Raw genomic sequence first — 27,759 nt, 5'->3', positions numbered from 1 at the left:
GCGGACTGGTCTGTACCCTTTGTGGCCCAAGACGATCCTTTGCTGCATGACTTCAGGGGCTTTTAGCAGAAGATGGAAAAGCTGTTCGCCCGTCGTACTCATGAGAAGGCATTAGACAACGAACTTCTGTCCCTACGCCAAGGGAATCAAGACCTATTATATAGCCACGTTCATTAGACTCGTAGTTGAAGCAGAATGGCCAGTGGAGATGAGAACCACGTTATTTCATCAGGGGTTGCGGGGGGGAGCTCAAGGATGTTCTCGCACAAGTAGTGAACCCCCTGAAAGACTGCTCAGAATTCATTTACCTTGTTGTTCAACTGGATCATAGGTTGCAGGACCGAAGAGCAGATCGAACCAGACCGGACCCTCGCCCTATGTATGTGCGTTCAAAGGACAATATTGCCCGCACAACGGAAGGTTCAGGAGAACCAATGCAAATCGGGGAGGGTCAGATCCCCCTTGAATAAAGCGGAAAGGGATAAAAGGAGACGGCAGCAGTTATGTCTGTACTGTGGAAGGTCAGGTCATTTCCTTAAAGAGTGCCCTGTGAAGCCACCGAGGAGGTCGGTAGGGACCACGGACAAGGAAGATACCATCAAGGAATCTGAAAACTCCCCAGCCCGGCAAGTGTAGGGGTCCACTTGTCGAGCGAAGAAAGTATAGACCTCCCATTTTGCACTATCTGTGGTCTTGATCAATCACGAACAACCATCTCGGATGCACGCAATAAGAGCGTACATTGACAGTGGAGCCGTTGGGAATTACTTCAACTAGGATCTTGCGGCAAAGATGGGGCTTCCGTTACACCCTAAATCAACCACCGACACTGTTACCACTGTTGACGGCACAGAAATAGCTTCTGGTCCAGTATCCCAATGCACTGCAGCTTTAACCCTTCTGTGCCAGGATGGACACCAAGAATCTATCGGTTTCGACCTCATTAAGGCACCACAGTTCCGGTTGATTTTGGGAATGCCATGCTTGGTAGCTCACAATCCTCAAATCAATTGGCGAGCAAAAGAATTGGCCTTTCCCGAGACTTGCGCCCACACATGTTATCGCCAAAAGAAACAACCAATGGACACCAGAACCTCCACGCTTGCGACTGTGGCAATCGGCACACTACCAATTGAATACCAGACTTTCAAGATGTCTTTCAGAAAGAACAGGCTAATACCCTGCCACCGCATAGACCATACGATTGCCAAATCGACCTGATACCCGGCGCACAAATCCCTTGTGGGCGAATTTACGCACTCACGGAACCAGAAAACCAGCACCTGAAAGCCTATCTTGACCAATACCTGGCCAACGGGTTCATCCGTCCCTCGAAGTCTCCAGCAGCCAGTCCTCTATTCTTCGTACCGAAAAAGGAGGGGGACTTGAGAACGTGCATAGACTATCGCGCACTGAACCAGATTACCGTAAAAAACCGCTACCCCCTGCCACTGATCCCTGAATTGCTTGATTAAGTCAAAGATGCCCAAATCTACACAAAACTAGACCTGAGGGGGGCATGTCACCTTGTTCGCGTAAAACAGGGGGACGAATGGAAAACTGCTTTTTGCACCAAATACGGCTTGTACGAATATAAAGTAATGTCCTTTTGGCCTTTGCAATGCGCGCCTGCTGCATTTCAATACCTCATGAACGATGTCCTATGGGAATTGATTGATGTCTGTGCTCTAGTGTACATCGACGATATTCTAGTATATTCCGCATCAAAGCAGGACCATGTTAAACACGTCCGATCCGTATTGGAGGAAAGTGCTCATTCCACATCTCCGAGGTGGAATTCCTGGGCTTTTTTCTGAGCCCGAATGGAATCCGAATGGATGTACACAAGGTAGATGCTACCCTGAACTGGCCATCCCCAAATTCATTCAAGGGGGTTCAAAGTATGCTGGGTTTTGCAAACTTCTACCGCCGGTTCATCACAGGATTTTCGCAAATTATGCATCCCATCACGTCATTGCTAAGGAAAAGCAACAAAAAGTTCCAGTGGACAACAGAAGCCGAGGAAGCTTTCCAGGAACTCTAAGATTCACATCTGCCCCAATCTTACGCCACCCTCGCCCTGATCTCCCATACCTGGTGGAAACGGATGCCTCAAGCATGGCTATGGGAGCCGTTGTTAGGGAGAATTCCCTGTAAAGGCTAATTTCCCAAACCTACTGAGTCCCCCAGCAGCTTTGCTAGATTTTCTGCGGTTTATTTTTTTCTCCTGCTAAGAGTGAGACTCTTTTTCTCCCACTCTTAGACATGATTTGAGGTGTTCCTTTGACTTTGTATGTGTTCTATGGGCTATGGGGTCCTTTCCCCCATAGGGTTTCAGGTGTTTTTGATATGTGGGTTACACAGCACCCTCCGTGCAGTAACCCAGAGGTGTCGTACCAACCCCCAAACATAGACTCCATACCCTTGGACTGACTACTGTCTCCCAGGGCATGTAAAGTCACCATTGGCTTTACTAGTCTTAAATTGTGAACAGAACCGGTACAAAACATCATATTGTGGACGTACTGGTCGGGGCAACTCGATTGCCCCAGGGTCTGTTGTTCGAGGGGCAATGTCCAGTCCCCCCCGACCGAGTTTTGGCTGGAGGCAGTGGATACTACTTTTTATATTCGACCGCGAATATATTCCTATGGGATTTTCCCATTGCTCGAGGTTACCACTTTTTAAAATAGCCTCGAAGATACCGCTGGTTTATTGAATTAATATAAATTCACTGGTTGATATTTTTTGCCGAAACTTGGTTCCAAAATGGCGTTTGTGTTCGCTTCTGTGACTCCAACCCAAGTCGAGCCCTTTGTTCCACTTTTTGGCGGGCTTCTCCACAGAAGCCTCCAAAAGTGGTGCCACTCTGTCTGGGTACCACAGGGAGTGTGGGAGGGGGTTTAGGCACCCTGGACTGAGTTGCCTCGGCAACTCAAGTCGCACTCTTGTGTGATTGGCCCAAGTGGTGAGCCGCCCGGCTCACCACTTAGCATGTTTGAGTGATAGCTAGGCTGAATGAATGGGGGTTTTCTGCTTAAAAGCAGGGCTTTGGGGACTGGAACTTCAGAAGTCGCCACAGGACCTAAAGAATCCGAGGAGGGAGAAGCCGTGCCGACCTGCAATGACGACACCACCGGTGGAGCCCTGCTGAACCGTCTCACCACTTTTCCCGACGACAGAGGAGATCTCGAGTCCGGAGAGTCTTCTTCCTTTGACTGGTGGGGATAACCAGTTTGCCGGTCTTTTCGCCTTCCTGGACCATCTCGTGGCCGCCTTGCCCGTGCCAAGCACCCCGGCAACCGGAATACCACTGTTTACCACTACCGCGAAGAAAAGGGTAGTACCTTGTAACCGGGGAAACTCCAAGGCTGGTTTCTTCCCTGGCAGTGCAACGACCTTCATCTTTCCTCCACGTCGAGTCCTCCTCTTCCTCTGGACGAAACACTCACTTGCACCCGCTGCCAGGAACAACTGCCCCCGCTGGAGCATTCTTCCCATTTCAGGTACTGTGTCCCGCCTGGCTTCCCTTGCGACAGATCGTTCGGGGTGACAGTAAATCCTCGACTTTCTAACCTGGGTTAGCCTGGGGCCTGTTAACTAACTTTTCCTAACTTGATCTCAATCTTTTGTATTTACAAAGACTCTTTGGGCATAACCCCACTGTGTGATCCTGGACACATTTCGCTTGCTCTCTCTAAGAGTGGGCCTGGCATTTGAACTTCCTTGCTCTCCAGTAGACTTTGCCTAACCTGCCTCACTGTGGTTCTGTAAAAAGTATTGAAATTTGTGTGCTTTCATAACTTCGCCTTTTCCCTCCCTTTTTATATAACTTATTAGAGTGCCATCTTATGTTAAGTGCTCACCTCTGTCTGAAAATAAGTGGTGTTTCTCATTAAGACTTGGCTAATAAGTAATCAGGGTTGTATATATATAATAGTGACATTGTATTGAATATATTTACCTATTTTTGTGCTAGTGTAATTTACAAGTGTGTCTTTCAATAAATAATTATATACTTTTACACCAAAGCTCTGGTCAGTGTTTGTTTGTGCTACTTTATCTCTGTACCTATTGTGTATACTCTATATACTGCCTAACTCATCTTGAGAGAAGTCTGACTGCTCAGCCACAGCTACCAGATAAATCTGGGTGGTACAGACTGCTACCAATTGGGTTTACTGCCAACCACGTGTAGTCCTAAATCTTTTGCAGTGGTCCCTAAGGGAACTGCACGGGTTTCTGCCTAACAGCCGTCCTCTCACAAAAGGACCCCAAAACGGGCCAGTTACACCCTGTTGCCTTCTGGTTGCGTAAATTCACACCCCCTGAACTCAATTACGCTATCACAGACAAATAACTCCTGGCCATTAAGTCAGCCTTTAAGGCATGGCGCCACTACCTCTTGGGTGCCAGACACACAATCACAGTAATAACTGACCACCGGAACCTTCAGTACCTAAAAACGGCAAAGGCCCAATCCTCACGACAACTACGTTGGGCTCTTTTTTCTGCTGAATATGACTACGTGATTACATTTCGACCAGCGGTGAAAAACAGGAAGGCCGATGCCCTTTCCCGTATGGAGTTGGCAGAGCAAGGGTATCAGACCCCTGACCCAATAGTAATCATCCTGAGTGACAAGCTCCTAGGAATCACAGCAACCATAACTCAGAAAGATTTACATGAAGAAATCCAAAACCTGATGAGTCCGGAGCAATTACTAGCGTGGAGTGCACAAGGAGAACATTACATGATAAAAGATCAGTTGCCCTACTTCAGGAATCGTTTATTCTTACCAAACCAAGAACTACGAGAACAAGCCATGTCCGGTTATCATGATTCCTTGATCGAGGGCCACCACGGAATCGCTAAAACCCTAGCCAAGGCAAAACGAAATTATTGGTGGCCCACGTGGCGTAAAGACATTATCCAATTCATCCTGTCTTGTGGAGTGTGTGCTCAAAACAAGTCATCCAAGCAGAAACCGGCTGGGCTATTACAACCATTGGAAATCCCACTAGCACCCTGGCACACGTTGTCCCTCGATTTTATTACTGACTTACCACCCAGTCAAGGGTTTAACACTATTCTTGTGGTTGTGGATCTATTTTCAAAAATGGCACATTTCATTTCTCTTAAGGGGCTCCCAAATGCTTCCACTCTGGCAAAGGTATTTCTTGAAGGCATTGTACGGCTCCATGGGTTTCCTTCAGTTTTAGTCTCAGACCGAGGTACTTAATTTGTATCTAACTTCTGGAGAAAATGCTGCTATATGGCCCAGGTCGACATCCGGCTATCCACCAGTCACCATCCCCAAACGGATGGTCAAACTGAGAGGACAAATCAGACGCTCGAGCAGTATCTGCGTTGCATGTTACACCTAGCTGAAGGAAGCTGGTTCGAACTATTATGGATAGCTGAATATGCTTATAATAATTCCCTACACACACCAGCACTGGGCAGACACCCTTTTATACCATGTATGGCAGGCACCCACGTACTTCTGAGTTGGACGTTTCTACAACCCTGGAAATGCCAGCAGTCAAAACCTTGCACAGGACCATTTCTCAAACCTTTAAAAGGGCAGCTGAACACCTACTTCAAGCTAAGAATCGCCAAAAGAAGTTTGCTGATCAACACCGAGCAAAGGCCCCCAACTACCAAGTGGGAGACAAAGTCTGGCTGCCGTCTAAACACGTGTCCATTAAAGGAACCCAAACTTTCCGTCCAAGATACCTGGGTCCATTCACCGTCACGTCCGTGATAAATCCTGTGGCGGTCAGACTAGCTTTTCCGTCAAACATGCAGATTCATCCTGTGTTCCACGTGTCTCTGCTTAAACCTGTTCAACCTGGGACCCGGGTAAGCAATGCCACCGCAGCCAGTAGTAGTCGCCTGGGAGCCAGAATTCGAAGTCAAGGACATCCTGGATTCAAAGTACGTCAGATCCAAATTATAGTACTTAGTAGACTGGAAGGGGTATGGTCCACAAGACAGGACATGGGAGCCTTGTGAGTACATTCATGCACCTCGCTTGCTTAGACGATTTCATCAAAACCATCCAAACAAACCAGGACCAGACAGAAGAGCCACCTTGAGAGGGGCCTTGGGGGGGAGGGCTGTCATGATTCCTGCCCTTCATGTCCCCAGCCCTCCAAGATGTCAGGCTGGAGCCAGGCCACGATCACCTACATGGCCCTCAAGGGCCTCTCCATCCCTCAAAAGACCCACTTGGAGTCAGACTTGGCGCTTGTGGCACCAGACTCACTCTAATAGGATAACATTGGGGATTGGACTTGTAGTGCATTGATGGGGACAAGATGGATGCCCATGTGAAGTCTAGTCTTTTGGGTGTGGTTCAGCCCAAAGACACCTGGGATACCCAGAGACTATTTAAGCCACGACTAGCCTTAGAAACATGCTTTGTGTTTTCTGCACCTGCAGCGTGACACTCACTGTGTTCGGAACGGTCTCCAGTAGGCCTGCATCTTTCTTCTGCGCTCAGCTCCTGCTAGAACATGAACACCGTTAGGAACAGCCTTACCTTGCGGCGCTTCTGCCCATCATTCATCGCTTCTTCTGTTCTGCAGGCATCTTCGGCGGCGTCATTCCCATCCCGGCACGCCGCTTCCTAAGGGAAAAGGACAGAAAAAAGGCATTAGTAAGCATTCAGCAAATCTTCGCTTATTTTTAAAGACTGTACGAGCTTCAAACGCTTACCTGAATCCCAGCCGCTCTGAGGGAACTCTGTCTCTGGAACTTCCTCATCCATCTGCAAGAGGGAAAAGACACTCCAGATTAGCGTGGAAACATCTAGAGGCGCCGCATACTGTGCTTGCTCACCGCATTTCTTCTTCATAACCGGCATCCATGCTGAAAACGTTACGGCACCTAAAAAACACAGAAAAAGAACTCAGTTCAATGCAAATACGAAAGGGTTGCATCGCGCTCTCACTCACCTTCAGCGCTACTCATCTCAGCAGCACGTCGCCATCCCCGGACGCCGGCTAAGGAAGGAAAGGAATGAAGTTAGAGAACTGTTAAAAAGACTCATTATACTTACCTGTCGGACTCTTGCCAGTGAAGTAACTAGGCAGCAACGAGCCCGCATCAATCAACGCGCCACTGCGCTGAAAGCAGGACGGAGAGCACACTTTCCAAGAAAACAAGGTGAGCTGTGGATCAAAGGGAAGGGTTGGACCCTGGGGAAGAAGGGGTTCAAGCACACAGAGACAATAGGGAGTAAAACTACCAATCCTGTGTTTCAGGCCCAGTCTCCAGTCGAGTAGACTCCAGGGAAGGGTCCGAGGTCCTAAGAGGTCAGAACAGGCTGAGTGACGTCCCCATGGATACCAGGTGAGCAGTACACTGAGGCAGTCAGTGAGCCTGCATTTAGGGTTTCATTACAAGACTAAGCGAGCCATTGGACAGTGAGGGTTACCGTTCCCTAGTACTAATCGGGTAAGTACTGCTGGGATATGAAAGCTATCCCACAGACGGCAAGAGACACCGGAACGGCACAAGCGTCCACAAAGAAAACTTTAATGAAACCTTTACCATCTCCCTGAGTCAGAGTGTCTACCTTGACATCTGGCAATTGTGGTCTGGGAATGGACTTTGGGCCAAGGCATCACAATAAAGGCTGTTAATCTCTCGGGAATCCTCTACTCTGATGCTGTATACCTCAGCAGATTGAATCCTTCGAATCAGTAATGGGAGCTCTGGCGTCAGCCGATGGTGGATCTCTTTGCAACACAAATGTCTCCTCGTTGCTCCCCACTGCGGGATTGGGGAGTATTTCTAGAGGGAAGCGCTGACTATTAAGTGGGATTTGTCATCGCTCTATGAATTTCTTCTGGTACCTCTGCTCCCTAGAGTTTTTGAGAACCAAGAATGCCACTCCTATTTTGGCAACTCTTCAATGGTCAGCCTGCTTCTGATTCTCAGACCTGACGAAACTCTGCATAGATGCACCCATTCCTCCACAGCATTATCACAACCTCCTTCGGCAGCAACAGAGCAAAGCTCTCCAAACCTGCCCTTGTTTTATGGACTTGGCCACTTAGTGCCTAAGGAGTTAACCCTAGGGCACCTTGACTTGCCTGCAGAAAATGTTAATATCATTCAGGTGGCGAGATAGCAGTCCACCTAATCGCACAGTAGCAGGCGGGTTAGATTTGCCACTGGTCTCTGGTCAATCACGTCAATCCTATCTTGCTCTCTGTTTTTTTCTTTTTTTCCCATTTGGCTTCATCGGTTATTTTGGTACTGTCACTTCTATTAAGCAGCAATTGAAACTTGCCTTAACACCCAAGAGTCCCCCTTTTCTTACTCTAACTCTAGTTCGTAGGCATTTGAAGGGTCCTTTTAGACTTTACCCTCCTATGAAGAGACCACACGCTCACTGGGACTTAAAAACGTTAGCCTTTGCTATCAAGCTTTTTAAGCCCATGGCTTAGTCCGAATTGAAACTCCTTTCTTGGAATGTTGTCCTTTTTGTAGCCCTCACATAAATAAGAAGGGTCAGTGAGATGCAGGATTTACCCGCCTCATAACCATACACCATTTTTCATAAGGACATGGTTATTTTGAGAACCCATCTAGCCTTTCATATTAATGAGGAGGTGGTCTTTCTATCTTTTTTTAAGAATCCTCAGTAGCCTGACGATGCCGTTCTTCATTCTCTTAATGTCAGAAGAACCTTTTACACACACCCAAGCAGTTCAGGAAATCTGTTGCCTTAATTATTACTTATGGGGACCGGAATCCAGGTCTTCAAGCATACAAAGCAACATCACTAGATGGTTGGTTTTGGCTATTAATAAATGCTGCACCCTTCAGAAGCTGCCTCCTTCAAAGGGTGTACATGCCCGTGCTGTCAGAGCAAAACCTACCACTGTAGCCTTCCAAATCAATGTTCCAAGGAATGTAATCAGAGAGGCTGCTACTTGCTATATGCAATAGGCCTTTTGCAAACACTGCTGTCTCTATTCCAGCTCCAGAGCCGATGCCACGTTTGTTCAGACAGTCCTTTAGAACCTCTTTTCAGGTTGTTAGACTCCTGCGTGAGTTTTCAGTGCTATGAAATCTCCCACCTGCATGGAGGGGATGACACTGAAGTAGTAAGAACCATTTACTGTGGTGACTATTGTACTCCTAGTCAATAGTCACCTTTTCCTCCATATGACCGACCTACGGACTCCCTCAAATCTGTTAACTAGTAGTTACAGAGGAGCAGCCAAAAGACTGACGGGCGAGGCTGTTGGGCCGAGTCTTCATGGGTGGGCACACCTCAAAATTAAAGTAAATTTTGCAGTGTACAAAGGCCCCAGTGCGGTCTAGTGGGCTGTACCCCCATCAATATGATGGGAAGGGGATTATAGACCAGGAGTAGAGTAGTCACTACAGTGAATAACGTTTGCTTTTTGCTGCATGCTCTTTTATATTTACAGAGGCGTCAAACACTTTGAATGTGCAATAGCAGGCTGCCTGATGCAGAGAAAATAATGGCATTGTGTTTGTACGAAGTATGGTTAAGCTGTTACATGTGGGCAGAAAATAACAAACATTGGCATATCCAATAGATCTTGCCTTGTAAATATAGAGGATAAGGTATTTGCCCTGGGATAGCCTTACAAAAAGAATCTTGACAATCTTGTTCACCACAGCAAGGTGATGGACTTGGGAAGATAAATGCATCACTGCTTTGCTCACAGCATATGTTGTTGGTTGGGTGACCCAAGAAAAATGAGAATCAAAATAGCACAATAATCCCTCTACCAATAGTGCCCAGCAATCTTTGCCAGCCATAACCCTCAAACAAACACAGAACTAAATGCATTAAAATTAATGTGTAAACAATTATGTTGGTGCATGCCTGTAGTAAACACTCTAGGCAAAAGAGAATTGCCTCTGATTTTCTTGTGCTCTTGCTGCACTTTAACACACCCAATTGATTTTGTTTCCCTTCACTTTGGCCATGGTTTATCTTCAAGAAATAGTAAGAATTAACATAGTTTTCTGAATGTTGCATATAGAAACAAGGTGCTTATTGTTTTAGTGATGTGACATTGTGTTCTACTTTTTTTTAGAGAGATAGGAAAAATGCAGAAGGAAACAATATCAATTGAAACTTCCATGGAACAAAAACGATTGGAGCGGCACAATTTGCTTCTGGATTGCAAAGTCCAAGACCTGCAAATAGATCTTCTCTTAGGGTCATTTGATGACATCAGTGAAGTAGAGGTAATTTAGGAAATGTGGTTTAAAATGTAGTGTTGTGATAACTGTCTCTTTTTTTCTACGGTAGATTCACTGCACTGCCTGGTAGTTTAAATACCTCTAATCTGATCTTCCTATTTTTAACTAATGGGAACTCATGTTTTTGGTGCAACTGCTCATTGCACTTTAATCTCTTAATAATCAAAACCTTTATGCTGCTGCTTCCAAGCACACCTGTTGGTTATGTACGCCACAGTGCATCATGCCCCGCAGTTGTACCCCAGTTTTAGTTTCATCTTTCCCAATGAATAATCCAGCAGGTGGTGTGTACTGAAACTAGCTTTTTCTCTCTGGAAATGTTCATGTTGCGTATAGTTACTCCTACTTCCCGTCCCCTTTCCTATATCCTGTATGGGCGACCTCGCTAGGGATGGGAACATAAACTTTTTCACCAGAAAATGTTTGTTTCCATTTAAATATAGTTGTGCGCAAGGTGCGGCCCTGGGAGCATGCGCTCCCTTGACCCCGACCACAGGCGCCACACCTCAGTCCTCTTTTCGCATCGACGGAAGGGGACCAACTTCACCAGCTCTTGCTGTTTAGTCCCTGTGACCTGTAATTCCATGTGTTTTTCCCTTTACTTTTGATTTTTTACAAAAACGTACCTAACATTTTAATTCTTACAGGACACCGTCCATGTGTGCCATGCCCGTCCCTGACGCATGTTGGCTGCAACAGGCTTTTAGCAGGTGTGGGTCTTGCGATGGTTCGTTCCCCACGTCAGATCTGCAGGCCCTCTGCCTCCAGTGGCTCAGCGAAGACCAGGGATGGGACAGCTGCTCGGCATGCGATGCATTGACTCCCCGGTCCCTGAAGAACCAGCTAGCGTCTTGGAGGGAGCTGTTTGCTAGGACTCCACCAAACCACATAAAGGAGTATGTGTGAAGAATAACCAAGAAAGTTAGTGTTCTGTTTTCTAAAGCTCCTCGCAAGTGTGACTCTTCCCAGGGAAGTCTGCAAGCGGGAGGGGCCATTCCAGCTCTGTTACCGGTGAGAAGGGTACCGAGGCTCAGGTAGCTAACGGCCGATGGATCAAAGGATCCTCCCAGTCCCGTCGTCGAAGAGCCAAGCGGCTTAAACACTGGGACACGTCTCGAGGGGCATGCTTTGTTAACAGGTCTAGGCCTGAGAGGACGCCTTTACGCACGGACAGAACTACCGGCCTTATGGGCAAGAGCCAACAGCCTACCAGGACCATGCCTGAGGTGCATGGAGGGCCAGAGCCTATGCGTGCAAGCAAGCAGGCCAAACCCAGGCCCAGTACAGCCACAGAAGCACGTGGAGAAAATGACGGTGTGAGGTAAGCATGGTATCGAGCAGTAGACACAGACACAATGGATACAAGTTTCAAAAACCTTTATTTATGAATTTGATTGGGATGGTAGAATTAATAACTGGCCCTAACTCTAAAACGGGAGTCATCTTGACCATTAAACAATAAATAAGTCCAAGTCAGTCTGGTCAAAATAAAAAAGGCCTATACTAAGGAAACCTAACCTTACCCTCCTTCTCAAGATAACAAATGTGTTAAGGGAGTACAAAAAGGAAAATAGTGTGCCAAAAATAAATGTCAGAATGGCTTTGGTACCAACTCCCTTCCCCAGGTTCAACACCACGTGTCTAGAGTCTCTTAATAAACGACAGGTGGTTGCACAGTTCTATCAGTCTTGCACACTTTGGCTTACTGGTACAGTTCAACAGTTCAATCTTTGGCTTTCAACTTCTGATAGTTCAATCACTTCCTTAGGCTTAACCCGCCTTGCCATCAATACTCAGTTCATGTGCTTTCAATTTTTTACAGTTCTGTACCTGCTTCCCTCTGCCGGGCTCGAGCCTGTCTTGTTCTTCGTGGGGGTTCCCTTACCCAAGTTTTTACCTAAGATATCTTTCACTGTCGAAGACTTTCAAAACCAAGGAATTTACAAAGGCTCTTCCTGACCACTTCGACTTCTCTTTCCGTATTCCTTTAATTCACTATTTTCTCTTGCAGCACCAATGACTCTTGCTACTTGTAGATAGTAATAGCTTTATTCAGCATAAAAACTGTTAGCATGCATTCAGTTTTGACAATTTAAACAAGAAAAACAAATACAATAAATTAGATATACAAATGTTAAAAGTAATACAATAAAAAGCATGCATCAAACTATCAGTTTAACAGAGCAATTCCTAAAACACTACTTATAGTTCTTATTCTATTTCACTCTTGCCTTCTTGGCCTTTCCAAAGTTCTTATATTTTACTTTTGCCCTCTTGGCATGTTTCACATTTCACTTACTTCATTTTCCTCTTATTCAACTTTCTTTCCTTGGATCTCAGCTCGTCATATCTTTCCAAATTTAATATAATTTCACAGAGACCTTCGAATGTACAACTTCCTCCTACTTTTTTTCAAGCAGTTGTCATCTTCATTTGCATTTTATCGGCGCACTCGCAACCTTCAGCTTTCAAATCACAGTTACTTTCCCTTTAACAACAACCAGACTTGTGTTGCCCTCGATAACTCACTGGTTGTGTTAAATGAACTTCTTTCATCTTTCTCTCGCAGCTCAAGGCCATTACTACCACCTCCTCTGCTCCGCCCCAACTCCACCGTTCACCCAGCAGAGTTGCATGCCTTTTCCTGTTACCCTGAAGGTTTCTTTCCTCTACTCTCCTTGTCGAACACTCTAGGCTTCCCGAAAGCTTGGGAAACTTGCCTGGCTTTCTATCGATCCTCTTAATTGGTCATCAGCCCGTTGGCCTTCCAACTCCAACATCCTGGTTTGCCATAGCCTGGTAAGAGCTTTTCCTTCTCGCACCCAGCCTCATGCCAGTGAGCACCATCTTTTATTTTCACAGGGAGTCTTAATAAGTGGCAATTGTACATCATTAGAGCTACTTGCCTTACTCTGCCTAGCCTCATTAGAGACAGGGCCAATGCATGTCAGGGGAGGTAATCCTTCTGACCTCATTCCTCATCTTCCTTGGTGCAGTACATCTGTCAAGACAAAGTGGGGATGAATTATGGGAGTTGTTTCCCATAAAATAAACAGGGATTGGGGTTAGATGGGTTGCAGAAAAAGGGGGATACCATGTCTCACCATTGGGTGCTTCTCCCCTAGTCCCAGAGGACCCCTACACAGCTGTTCCTCTCTCGCTTTTCCACCCCCAGAGTCAGTATCCAAAAGCAATGGCCTTTCCCTGGTGTTAGGCAGAAACCTGTGCAGTTCCCTTAGGGACCACTGCAAAAAGTTTAAGCCTACAGGTGTTAGCAGTAAACCCAGTTGGTAGCAGTCTGCACCACCCAGATTTACCTGGTAGCTGTGGCTGAACAGTCAGACTTCTCTCAAGAAGAGTTAAGCAGTATATAGAGTATACACATTAGGTACAAAAATACAGTAGCACAAGCAAACACTGACCAGAGCTTTGGTATAAAAGTATATAATTATTTATTTAAAAACACACTTGAAAAAATACACTGGAACTAATATGTCAAGCAAGTTCAAACACAGTCACTGGAAATATATACACCTCCCTGATTAATTATTCGACAAGTCTTAGGAAAAGAGCACCACTTATTATCAACACAGAGGTGAGTGCTTAACCAAGATGGCACTCCAATAATTATTTAAAAAGGGAGAGAAAAGGCAGAAATAGGAAAACACACAATACCAACACTTTTAAAGAACCACAGCAAGTCAAGAAAGGCAGGGTCTACTGTAGAGCAAAAAAGTTCATAGGCCAGGCCCACTCTTGGAGAGGGCAAGGCGGAATGTGCCCAAGATCACACAGTTGAAGTACACTTTAAAAGTCTTTGCAGATAGTTCAAAAAGGAGTTAGATCAGTTCAGAAAAGTTAGTTAACAGGTCCGAGGTCACCCCAGAATAGAGAGTCAAGGATTTACGGGACACCTTAGACAGTCTGTTGCAAGTGAGACCAGGCGGGACACTGTACCTGAAATGGTGAGAAAGCTCCAGCGGGGGCAGTTGTTCCTGGCAGCGGGTGCAAGTTGATGCTTCGTCCAGGGGAAGAGAAGATCTCGACGTGGAGGAAAGCTGGAGGTCGTTGCACTGCCAGGGAAGAAACCAGCCGCAGAGTTTCCCCGTTAAAAGGTACTACCCTTTTATTCGCGGTAGTGGTGAAGCGTGGCTATCCGGCCGCCGGGGTGCTTGGCACGGGCGATTCGACCACGAGACGATCCAGGAAGGAGAAAAAGGGGCGAATTGGTTAACCCCACCAGCTCAAAGGAAGAAGACTCGCCTGGAAGAAGATCTTCTCTGTCGTTGGGAAGTGGTGAGTCGGTTCAGCAGGGCTCCACCGGTGGTGTCGTCGTTGCAGGTCGGCTCAGTTTCCCCCTCTTTGGTTCTTTAGGTCCTGTGGCGACTTCTGAAGTTCCAGTCCCCAAAGCCCTGCTTTTATGCAGAAAACCCCCATTCATCAGTCCTAGCTGTCACTCAAACATGCTAAGTGGTGAGCCGGGCGGCTCACCACTGGGCCAATCACACAAGATTGCCGAGGCAACTCAGTCCAAGGTGCCTATTCCCCCCTCCCACACATCCTGTAGACCCAGACAGAGTGGCACCACTTTTGGAGGCTTCTGTGCAGAAGCCCGACAAAAGTGGAACAAAGGGCTCGACTTGGGTTGGAGTTACAAAGGCGAACACAAACGCCATTTTAAAACCGAGTCCTGGCAAAAAGACCCAACCGGGGAATAAATATTAAATAAATAACCCAGCGGTATCTTTAACATTGCACCAAAAAAGTGGTGCATTTAAAAAAAAAAATGGGAAAATCCCATAGGAAATATTCTGGTGGAATATTTTGCGTGGTAACCACTGCCACCAGCCAGAAACTCGACAAGGGGGGACTGGACAGTGCCCCCTTGAAAAACAGACCCAGGGGCAATCGAATTACCCCTACCAGTACTTCCACAATATGATGGTTTGTACTGGTTCTGGTCATAATTTAAGACTAGTAAAGTCAATGGTGACTTTACGTGCCCTGGGAGATAGTCAGTCCCAGGGTATGGAGTCTATGTTTGGGGGTCACTATGCCACCCCTGTGTTACTGCACTGAGGGTGCTTTGTAACACACTTAACAAAAACACATGAAGCCCTATGGAGTAAAAGACCCCATAGCCCATAAAACACATTATAAAGTCAAAGGACATTCTCAAATCATGCCTAAGAGTGGGAGAAAAGAGTCTCACTCCTAGCAGGAGAAAAAAATAAACCCCAAAAATTCAGCAAAGTTGCTGGGGGACTCACTAGGTTTGGGAAATTAGCCTTTACAGAGAATTCTCCCTAACACCTGGCCACCTGTGTTACGGAGAATTCTCCTTCTAGGGCTAATTTCCCTCACCTAGTGAGTCCCCCAACAGGTTTGCTGGATTTCTGGAGTTTATTTTTTCCACCTGGTAAGAGTATACATCCTTTTTCCACTCTTACATGTGTTTTGGCCTACGTGTTGTTACTCATTGTGTGATCTTGGGCAATGGAGCACACCACTCCAAGTGCCCCTGTTCTTGTATGGGTTACACAGCACCTTTATTGTAGTAACCCAGGGTTCTTTTAGACTTTGCTCTGACTCCATTTTGCTGGGGCTGACTACCGTCCCCCAGAGAAAGGTAAAGTTGCCATTTACTTTAACTAGTCATTTTTACCACAGACCCAGTACACCCCATGTTACATGGAGTACTTGAAAGGGCTAATCTGTACCCCTTTTCTGTCTGTACCTCCCTGAGCATTGTTTTGCTCTTTTAACATTTAGACTTGGCTGGTGGCAGTGGTATCTACCCTAACTTTTCTACCGCGATTATATTAGATAGACGTGGTACTGTTCTTGGCTATTATATTAGCCTTGAACATAAACCCGCTTGACCAAATCGTCTTTCTTTTGGCTCCGGTTGGGTTTATTCGCCATTTCTTTTTGTTAAAGTCCTTCTTGTGTTTTACTTTGCGCTGCAAACTAGGTTTGCCTTCTTTGTTCACCGTCTTTTGGCGGGTTTCTGCAGAGAAGCCCTCCTCTTGGCGCCTGGGTGTCTAGGTAGACTGAATGTGGGGAAGGGGTGTAGTCACCCCCTGCACAGGGTATCCTAGGAAACCCAAGTCGCACTCTGCCATATTTGGCTGAGGTGGTTGTCCCGGCTGGACAATCCCCCCTGCTGTGTGATTGACAGCCAGGCTGTGTGAATGGGGGTTTTGCGCATAAAAGGCAGGTCTCTTGGGCTAGAAGTCAGTCGCCTCTGGAACTACAAGGAACCAAAGAGAAGTGGAGAGAACGACAGCTGCTGCAACTACCCCGCCGCAGTGAAGCCCTGCTACAGTCCTGAGCTATCTTCCCTTCGACTAAGAGAAGATCCAGTCCGGAGTCTTCTTCCCTTGAGCCTGGTGGGGATAACCAGCTCATCTTCTTCAGCCAGCGATCTCTGCTGTGGTCTAAATCGTTGCACACTGCTGTAGTGGTCTGGATAGCCACCTGCTAGGCCTCTCCTGTTTTTAAGGAGCACACCTTTGCGTTGTCGCTGCTGCTGGCTTCATCCCTGTGTGGTGCAGACCCCCTTCAGACGTCATCCTTCACAACGAAGCTCCAGGAATCGTGGGTCTGCGGGAAACAAACAGGAAAGACTGCCAGGGCACCAGCGTCATCGTTGGAATAAGGTACTGTGTTCTACTCGAGGAAACTGGGTGAATCCCTTTTCTTCATCCTCAAGGCTCGTCATTGTCTTCCCTCCTTCTTATAACTTTTGCCTCCGAACATTGACCATACCCAAGTAATTTTTGGCTACACTGAATCGTGAACTGTCTAACTGCGTGATCTTCGGCAGAGGTCTCCGGTGTCACCTAAACCTGGCTCCGACCCTTTGACTTTTGAACTCCTGTTTCGGAGTGTTTCTCGATACTGTCTGCCTAACCTAAATATTGCCTGTGATTTTTGCCTCCAACTCCCTCTGGGTATCTCAGGTGCTAAGTGTGTTTTTGCCCCGGTAGCATTTCATGTCACGGATACGCGTTTATTTAGTAGACCGAACTGTCAAAAAGTGATCGCAACCGTATGCGCGGTATCGTGTTTTTGTTCATAACACCGGTTCATTCAAACACAGGGTACTTACCCTGAGACTTACTGTACAAAGTGAATTGGTTAGTTGTATAATATTTAACGTGTGGTTTTGTTTAAAGTTTAATAGAGGTGTTGTGTTTATAACTGATGGTTTTAAAATAAATGTACTTATATTTTTTACCTGAAACCTTGAGTCAGTGTTTGCTTGAGTCAAAGTAATTGTGGTCCCTTTGTGTAATCTCTGCTACTGCTCATATACTCTGGAGATAAGCCTGGCTGCTGTGCTACTGCTACCATTATAACTTTGTAGTACAGGCTTGTACCAAAGGTAAAACTTGTATTGCCACCTGTGGTCTTAATCAGGTGTATTGGTCCCTAAGGGCACTTCACAGGATTCTGCCTAACAACTTGAGTATAGGATCCACAGGGACTAGGTTGTCAAACACCGTCTGGTTTTTCATAGCGGCCGAACTCGACACGCGCATACCAGCTTGCCGCAAAGGCGGGAAACCACCGCCTTAATGGATTGGTCCCAGGTACCTACGCCACAGGTCACATGGTGCACCACTTATCCGACCACAGCGGCGCAACTGCGCTACACAGAGGCCTCATACACACACGACCGGTACAGTGGGTGTAGGCAGCAATTGTACATGTCAGCACTTACGCAGGGGCCGGTACAGGAACACGCACAACCACCTTGCAAGGAGTGCTTTTATAATAAGTTCCTTGCGCTCATGCGGTCCCCACAAATCGTGGAAATTCTCAAAGGCATCATTCAGGACATGATCCCTCCAATGCTCCCACCACAACCAACGGCAGTACAGTCACAGGCTCCCAGTGGGAGCGCACCACTCCCTTAACCTGCTGCATAACTGGCCACCCCTGTTGGCACCGCGGGGTCTCTAAGCCTCTTGTGGCCACGCCTTTGTCAGCGACCGGGAGCACACCACCAGTGGACTCCACAGGCACTCCTGATAATGGGGATCAACGAGATACAGATGAAGAGGAGCAAAATGCTCCTTTCTCAGCACGGGCGTTCCATGACAGAATCCCTAGCCTGGCTGAGTACCTGGAAATCCCCCAGCCCCAAAAGGAGCATCCGGAAGAAGGGGTTTTGGTGGAGGTCCTCACCTTCAGAGCAGATGGATAATCACATATACCACTGCAAAAGGACGTGGAGAACCTGGCTAGAAATAGTTAGACCAAGCCACACTCTACGCAACTAGGTAGCAAGAAGCTGGATGGTAAGTATAGACGGGTAGATGGGGGCGCGCTAATCCTGTCCGTGCACCCTCTGTCATCCGTCATCGCGGCGGCCTCCATGTACACCAAACAAGAAGCATCCTCAGGCAGCACCTCCACCTCGGCACTGCTGGGCAAGGAGAAGGTCCTGGAGGCCTACGGCAAAAAGGTGTATTGTTATGTAGGGCTACACCTCAGACAGGCCAATACCGATGCCAGCCTGCCCGCGGCAAATCAAAGGCTGTGAAGGGAAATTGCTGACTTCCTCCCAGATCTGCCATCCCACAAGCAAACATCATTCCAGGCCTGCTTGGCAGAAGCCAAGATAGTCACTCAAGACCTCATGGAAGCCACTGTCGCACACATTGATACAGCAGGTAGATCCATATGTGTAGCAACAGACATGAGGCGGACAGCCTTGCTTGAAGCAACCAGATTCAATCCGGACATCTAGGAAAGGATCCTGAATCTCCCATTTGAGGGGTTTGACTTGTTTCAATCCTCCAAAGACAAGGAGCTCGACAAAAAGAAAAGCAGCTCAGAGATCGCTAAGTCGCTGCCCATTCTTAAAAAGCCACCATCCAAAAGCTTTGGTCCGGGGCATACTCGATCAGATAGGGGTCGAACATTTGGCGGCTTATCAGTTTTCCGGGACCGCAGGACAAGGCAGCCAGACCGATCTCCCAAACGGCATCGGCGGAAGCAGCAGAAGTCATGCCATGGAGGCTTCTTCCAGTCCCCCTCCCCTGCCTCAACCTCAGAGGCAAAGAAACAATGGCGGGTTGTTTCAGATACACAGCTGGTCTCGGTAGTCTATCATTGCTTCCGGCATCCCATTCCATCCCCTCCCCCTTGTTCTCCTCCTTCTTCCCCAGATCTGGACACCATCAGTCCTAGCAGAGATATGGTATGGCATTTATAACGCGCCTATACATGTGTTTCAAGGCGCGATGAGGCAAGGGAGGGAAAACAGAGGGAAGACGGAGATAGCGATCCTACTAGGCCAGGTGACATTGAGATCACACAAGTGCAGGGGAGGGGGAAGGGGAAAAGTGCATGGGGGGAAGGGCAGTGCAGTACATAGGATAACAGTAAAATAAATAAAGACAATAAGTAATAGATAAAAGTGCGGCCAGCTAGTAGCAAGTGCAGGGGTAAGTGCAGACATCAGGTGTCAAGTGCTAGTATGGGCTGTAGGGATAGAGAAACAGTTCCGAGTGCAAGGGTTGCCAAGGGGGCAGTGCAGGTGTGCAACTGGCGGGGAGGGGACCTGGGCCTGAGATCATAAGGTGAGATCATAAGGTAGCCAGGTAACCGGTGCAGTTTTCATATTCAGCCAGGAGGTCAGCAGGGGAGAGGAGGAGAGAAAGCAGAAGCAAAGAGGAAGGTCTTGAGGTGCTTTCGGAACCGGAGAAGGTTCTCCTCAAGTTTCAGTAGGGCAGGGAGGCTGTTCCAGAGTGAGGCCCCAGCAGAAGAAAGATCTTCCACCAACTCGCTGCTTGGAGAAGCGACTAACCCTGAGAGAGGCGGAGGCGGATGAGCGAAGAGCTTGAGAAGGAAGATATTTAGGAAGAGAGAGTTGAAGGTATTGAAGCCCCATTCCCCGAAGGCCATGGTGGACAATTCAGAGGGTTTTGAACTTAATCATTGCCACCACGGGGAGCCAGTACAGAGATTTCCGTCGTGGAGAGATACGATCCCTGGGCTTGAGGCCAAGGACAAGTCTTGCAGTCCTGTTTTGGATAAGTTGCAGAGGGCGGCAAGTAGAGGCAGGCAGATTTAGAAAAAGGTTGTTGCAGTAGTCCATCCTTGAGAGAACCATAGCTCTGGAGACAGTGAGCTTCTGGGGGAAGGAGAGGAAAGGAAGAATACCTCTGAGGAGGTGCAGCTGGTATTGTGACTTCTTAGAGATCAGAGATATGAAGAGAGAAGGAAAGGGTGGAGTCGAAGATAACCCTGAGGTTTTTAGCCTCACAGGTGGGAACAGGAAGAGGGCCAAGAGAGGCCGGCCAGAGAGTGACAGGAAAGGAGGGAGCCGGTGTGCCGATGATTAGGATCTCAGTCTTACTGGCATTAAGGCAGAGCTCATTGGCGGCACACCACTCCTGGATGGCGGACAGACCGACAGTCGGAGATGAGAGAAGGAGAAGAGGTGGCAGAAGGGAGCCTGAAAATGAGTTGGGCGTCATCCGCATAGCACTGAAAGTTGGGGCAGAGAGCTGCAATGTGGTGGGCAAGAAGTGCCAGGTATTAGTTGAACAGCCAGGGAGGGAAGTTAGACCCCTGCGGAAAACCACAGGTAGAGCTAGAGGAGAGAAAGGACCCAAGTTGGACCTGGTAGGGTTGATTGGAGAGGATGGAGGTCAGCCAAGCCAGGACCTTATCGGTGATACCCAGGTTATCACGGAGACAGTTGAGCAGGGTGGCATAGTTGACCGTGTCGAAGGCAGAAGAGAGCTCAAGTAAGTTGAGGACACAGGGTGTATTGGAATCAGAGTTGGAGTGCAGGTCGTCACGGATGTTCAGTAGAGCAGTTTCCGTGCTTTTGGCAGCTCTGAAGCCAGACTGATGGTCATAGAGACAACAGATTCAGAGGTAAGGTTAAACTGAGAGATTCCCAGCTTTTCCAGGAGTTTGCCTAGAAAAGGAGGTCCCACCCCGCAACAGGGGTTGGGATTTTACTCCTGCATCTTTTGAATAGCAAAGAAGAACCATGCAGGCCTGCGTGTTGTCCTAGAGCTAACCTTCTTAAACATGTACCTGCCCTTGCAGAAGTTAAAAATGGTAACACCAGCTCTGATAGCGCAGTCTCTTTGTGGGGGGAGACTGTACGTCTTCCCTGGATCTGAAGGACACGTACTTACACGTCCCAATCTGGCAGCCTCATCGATCGTTCCTCTGATTTCGGGTCATGGGACATCACTTCCAATACAAGGTGGGCTCAACTCAGCACCAAGGGTCTTCATGAGGCTCGTGAACATGGTGGCAGTGCTGCTGAGATCGGAGGGCCACCATTTATATCAGTACCTCGATGACCGGATAGTCATGGCATAGTTACCGGAGCTGGTCAGGAACACAACTCGCAAGCTCATGAGCACTTTGTACGACCGGTCAATCAATGTCCCGAAGTCACAGCTTCAGCCTACTCAAACCCTAGTGTTCTTAGGACTCCTGTGGGACACACAGAAGCCGATGATATTCCCCACAGGGGAGAAAGAAGCAGCAATCAAGGCAGCGGCAGGACTCTTCCTCAGCAGACCAGTGACCACGGCCTGGTGGTACCAGCATTTACTGGGGGTGATGGCTGCCTGTCTCCTAGCGGTTCCTCACATCAAGCTGAAAATGAGGAGATTGCAGCTGCACTTTTCGGGTTCATGGTGCCAGGAGACAGGGGCACAGAAGGCAGCGCTTACCATATCGGCACACCTGCACCAGGATCTCGGATGGTGGAGGCAGAACACCAACCTCATGGCAGGCAGCCCTTTCAGGCAGCCTGAGTTGGAACATCGATGGATTCCTCCCTACAGGGTTGAGGAGCCACTCTGGGCAACCACAAAATACATGGCTTGTGGTCAATGGAAGAACAGCAGAATCGTATCAAATGGTTGGAAATGATGGCCATCTGGCTCGCGCTGAAGCCTTTTCTGCCATTGGTCAGAGGCAGGCCAGTCTGCATTCAGACAGACAACTCCACCTACAGGTACTACCTCAACTAACTGGGGGCACCAGATCTACTGCTCTGTGTAGGCTGGCTATCAGCATATGTGAGTGGGCCATCGCACAGAATATATGGATTTAAGCAGTCCATCTCCCAGGGGAATCCAACCTGGAGGTTGACAGACTTAGCAGGCTGGGTTCCGACATTTACGAATGGCAGGTGAACAAGAAGGTCCTCCTGGGCATCTTCAGCAGGTGGGGGACACCCTCAGGTAGACCTGTTTGCGGCAGAGAACAACCAAACATGCCAGCAGCTTGCATCCTAGGGGTAGGCACCCTGGGCAACACGCTGCAGATACAGTGGGACGGAATGTGGGCTTATGCATTCCCTCCGACTCCCCTCCTTCACAGGGTCATTCACAAAATCATGCAGTCTCTGCAACTGCGACTGATCCTGATAGCACTGCAACGGCTGGTCAGGCTCTGGTACTCGGACCTCCTGCGGATGGCAGACCAGCCGCCGGCTCCCCTTCCCTTGTGGCCCATCCCTCTCCTGGTTGTTCAACAGGGGGGGAACAGTTGTTCACCTTCCCCTTCCGTCCCCCCCCCTCCGCTCGACCCTTACCCCCCAGAGAGGCTAGCCCTAGCAGCCTGATCCCTGAGCAGATAACTCTACAGCCCCTCAATCTGTCCCTAGACAATCTAGAAAGCATACAAGGAGCTAAAAGTCCTACAAAAGCAAATGGACCCGATTCTGTTTCTTGGCAAAGGAGTCGGGAGTCGATCCACTGAAATGCACGCTAGGCCAAGTGTTATCTTTTTCAGCGCATCTGGCTAGTTCAGGCATCCAGGTACACGCGTTAGTCATGCCTAGCAGCCATTGGCACCTACAGGAACTCTGACAGTAGCTTTCTCGACATCCAGCCCGGTGGTGAAAAGACATTTGGTGGGGCTGACAAGGCTCTTCCCACCTGTCCGACATCCTTATCCATTCTGGGCTCTCAACGTAGTTCTTTGCGTTCTTGCGCATAAACCACCTGAGCATATGCGACTGTAGACATCAAATTAGTCGCTATCAAAACAGCGCTCCTAGTGGGCCTAACATCGGCACGCAGAATTAGCGCAGTTCAGGCTCTAGTAGCTACAGAGCCATACAGCACATTCCATCGAGACAAGGTGGTGCTCCGCCCCATCCTTCCTTCCTTCCTTCCTTCCAAAGGTGGTCTCATTATTCCACTTCAACGAGGAAATTGTACTACCCACTTTCTTCCCTAATCTAACCGAAGAGGTAGAGATGGTCCCTCACTGTCTCGACGTCTGGAAAGCATTGAAATTCGATCTGGATAGGACCAAGAATTTCTGCAAGTCAGATGCCCTATTCGTCACCTTTGGCTGATCTAAACCAGGCGGGCAAGCTTCCAAGGCTTCAATAGCAAGATGGATGGTCCTGGCCATTCACAAATCTTATGATGCAGCGAAAGGAATTGCCAGGAAACATCCACAGGGTCAGGGCCAAGGCAACTGTGGTCACTATCCAAAGAAGCGTACCATTGCAAACAATTAGCAAGGCAGCCACATGGGCCACCCCATCAGCCTTCTGCAAACTTTACTGCCTGGATGCCAGTGCACGGGCTAACACAGCCTTCGGCCAGGCAGTGCTGTGAAATCTGTTCGCACAGACTAGACATCAGCACTCCTCCCCAGGGCATCAATCAGTTGTATTCTCCCATACAGGATGGAGGAAAGGGACGGGATTTAGGAGTAATTACAAGTTACTCTTCAGAGTGACTAATGTACTCCTAATACATAGACCCATTTCCTCCATACGTCCCACCATCCTTCCCCCAGAAAAAAGTTGCAGCGTCCATAAGTAGAGTAATTCAGCTGACGCGTCAAATGGGGCTGAGGTGTGGTGTCGGTGGGTGGGTGGGGTCAAGGGAGGGCATGCTCACGGGGGCCGCACCCTCAAAACCAAACTAGATTTAAAGGGAAAGACATTTTTTTCTATTGAAAAAGGTTCAGTTCCTGTCCCTAGCGAGGTACGCCCATACAGGATGGAGGAAAGGGTACTATGGACTAGGAGCCGGTTAGTCACTCCAGTCAGTAACTTGTAATTTCTGCTCCACCTTGACTCATAATAACACTAACAGGCTAATAAAATCAGCCTTGTAAACGAACACGGTTGGTAAGCCCATATCAAATTTTTCAGTCGGGTGTGATGGAGTTACCAATGGGGAGGCCATCACGCAGGACTGGCGGACATTTGGGGTTAATTGAAGCCATTGTGCAAATTCTTTGATGGTATATTGGGGATCCCCCATTGCTTCCTCAGCCTCCCTTTGGCCATCTCACCATAACCCTCCAGCTCATCGGTTACATGTAAAATGAAAGGTTCCCCATAGTACAATATTCAGAGGAGAGTAGTGCTGGTAATGAAACCCTAAGAAAATCAACCTTTTTTGTACAGTAAAAAGTATACATTGGAAGTCAACCGCTCTCCCCGGGTTCAGTCCACAATTCCGCTCAAGGAGTAGGTTTCCTCACCGAGAGCAGTTTTGTCACGAACAACACAGGGTCAATCATAGATGGGGGCCCGAAGTGCAGTGCACGCTTGTGTAGAACAGAAAAATAGTGCGCACACAAACAAAATCTAAGTTTGCAATTGCAAGATGCACCGGAAGCTACCACTAGGTGGCTATGATATTTGACCCTAACCCCAAGATGGCAGATATTTTGTTTCCACTCTTGGAATGAGGGAGCAAGAATCTGAGGCAAACTGGATCAGTGGAAGAGACACAACGCCTGATTATGAGATGGTGTAATGGGGTGCACACATAGGGAGCAGATGAAGCTGCTTAACCTATTCCAATCTCACGACACCCGGATAATTGGGAAATGGGCCAACCCATAGTTCTTTTTATGGAACACTTAGTGCCAAAGCATCAATATAAAGAGGCACAGGCCACGAGGCTGTTTGGGAGATAGGATGACATTCATGTGAATTGATGTGTAACATTGAGTATGTAACATGATGAGCAGAGGGAGAGGATAGGAGGTGGCCAAGCCACATAGACTACAGTCCGAGATAATTAAGAAACAGGAGGTGGCTATGTCAATTAGGCCTTACAGTGATAGAGTTCAGGCATGCTGGACATACTAGAGAAAGGATCCTGCTGGCGGCCTTTACCCAGATGTGTCAGTTCATGCAACTGTGAGCCTCTTAAGAAACACAAAGCAATATTTTTGAAACCTTGAGGGAAAGATTCCACTGGCCAATAGAACAACACAGTTTGACAATTCTGCTTTCCAAGGTGAAGACTCTCCGAACTGTGTGGATTCCAATATAAATTTGAATTGAGCTAAGAACATGAGGTTCTCTTATCATAGCCTGCTTTCACTTGCTTGGATTTAATAATTCATCCTCACACTTATCTCACAATCTCCATTTTTGGGGGTTTTCCCAGCTCCTACAGATATTCCTTGAGGCTGTCACTGCAGAGCATGACTAAATGTGTGCCGCAATCTGGCCTATAGTGCAGGTAGATTTTGTTTTAATAACACTGCAAAACATTTCCTATAATGATTCAAAATAAAGTGTACAGTAGCCTTTTAGGATCTTTGCTACCATCTATGAGATCAAGAGAGAAGCCCTTGCATGCACAACATGCCAATATCTGAACTTTGCTAAAGGTGCCTGGTAAAGAGAAGGAAGGCTAAGGGTCTGAAGAGGGGACCCGCTTTACTACTCTTGACCGATAGGACTATCCAGCGCTGGTAAATATTTTTTTTTTTAAGTGTGCTTTTTAAAATCTATAAACAGGGATATGTGTTTCTATTGTCTAGCACAACCTTAAGTAAAATAAAAAGTTCATATTTCCAGGGTGAATCTGGGACTATGTCCACCAAGGAAAAATACCTTTATGTGCTAATTACTTCAGTATTGTAAGCTATTCCAGCAGTCTGACTATCTTTAGAAATACCTTCCAAAATGTAGACTTGGATTTATTCCTCTCACATCTTCCTTCGCTTAAGAATATCCTCCAGGTACTAGACTGGTTTGGGAAACATACAGCCACCAGGTGTTTCTCTGCGCTACTAGGAGTCAGCCGCTGAGAGAATGGAATCAAACTGTTCCCCACTGGCTCCTCTACTCTGGGGCAGTGGGAGGATTCTCTGCAAAAGATGCTAGTCTTCTTCGCTAGGACCTTGGCATTGGTTGTGAAACAAGGGCATGCTGTGCCCCATTGGGCCACACAGACACCTCGGGTCAGGTCTCTATGCCGGATATTACTGCTCCTCTTCACCATGCAGCACTGCCTTCTCGAACTGTAGACCAAGCACCAAGACACGCTTTTTCACCTTAAGAGGAACCAAACGTAGGACCTGAAATGTATCTTAGATTGAGAGAAGTAGGTATCTGACCAAGTGGTGTAAGTTTTGGGTGGGGGAGGAGCTGATTTATTTTTTCCTTGAGTCGTTTCAAGAGGGCTAGAGCTTGACAACTTCATGAGAATGATGTTCTGACCTTTTTGGCCTCAGATCTAGAGGACACTAGTGGCTATGGTACTTCTACTAATCTCAACTTCTGACCTGCTCACTATGATTCTGCCATATCAGCCTGCCCTTTCGACACATAATTGCCAAAGCAGTGGAAAAACTGGCAGTCAACATGACCGTATGGTTATTTTGGAGCAGGGCCCTACCAAGTGAACCCTTCTCCTATTCAACACAGCGTTTTCTGAGCCTGCGGTGGTTATGATATGGCATTTATAACTGGCCTGTACACAAGACAAGACAAATAATCCTACTAGGCCTTGTGTTATTCGGATCGTGAAAGTGCAAAAACGAGAAGTGCAAGAGGAGGGGGAAGTGCAAGGGATATGGGATGGGGAAGTGCAAATAGGGCAGTGCAGATTTAGGTAAGTGCTAGTAAACAGGGGGGCTGTACGGGTTACATCTTACAGCCCCTAAGTGCACAGTAGGCCAGGAGGCAGTGCAAGGAAACTGCTCTAGGAGGAACCTGGTACCCAGTAAGACTCTGAGGGTACCATGCAACCAGTCAGCTCAGCAGACAGCTAAATTAGCAGAGAAGCGAGAGATAAAAGACAGAGGCGAAAAGGAGGGTCTTGAGCTGCTTCCGGAATTTCAGGTATTCCGGCTCAAGTCTGAGAGGGACAGGGAGGCCCTTCCAGAGGACGCACCTGTGGAGGAGAGAGAGATCTAGCCCCACTCTGTCTAGAGAAGCGTCTGACCTTCGGAGAGTTGGAGGTAGCAGAGCAAAGGGCTTTAGAAAGCATGCATTTCGGCAGAGAGAGATGGATGTTGTTAGGGAGAATTCTCTGTTTAGGCTGAATTTCCTAACCTAGTGAGTCCCCCAGCAGCTTTGCTGGATTTTTGGGGTTTATTTTTTTCTCCTGGCAAGAGTGAGACTCTTTTACCCTCCCTCTTGGACATGATTTGAGTGTGTTTCTTTGAATCTAGATGTGTTTAATGGGCTTTGGGGTCTTTTACTCCATAGGGTTTCATGTGTTT

General features: G+C 47.7%; 1 protein-coding gene across 1 annotated transcript in view; it reads left to right on the top strand.

Moving 5' to 3' along the window:
- Nucleotides 1-27,759, top strand: part of SMC1B (structural maintenance of chromosomes 1B) — a 2,377,846-nt gene that overhangs the window by 1,685,836 nt on the left and 664,251 nt on the right. Inside the window, exon 18 of the mRNA XM_069627687.1 lies at nt 10,095-10,248. Within this exon, the coding sequence (XP_069483788.1) occupies nt 10,095-10,248 (154 nt within the window). The remainder of the gene's footprint in view (nt 1-10,094; nt 10,249-27,759) is intronic.

The sequence above is a fragment of the Ambystoma mexicanum genome, chromosome 12, assembly GCF_040938575.1.
Source record: "Ambystoma mexicanum isolate Mex_15411 chromosome 12, UKY_AmexF1_1, whole genome shotgun sequence".
Taxonomy (NCBI): Eukaryota; Metazoa; Chordata; class Amphibia; order Caudata; family Ambystomatidae; genus Ambystoma; species Ambystoma mexicanum.
The sequence above is the reverse complement of the archived record's forward strand: the minus strand, read 5'-3'. Positions and strand labels throughout refer to the sequence as shown.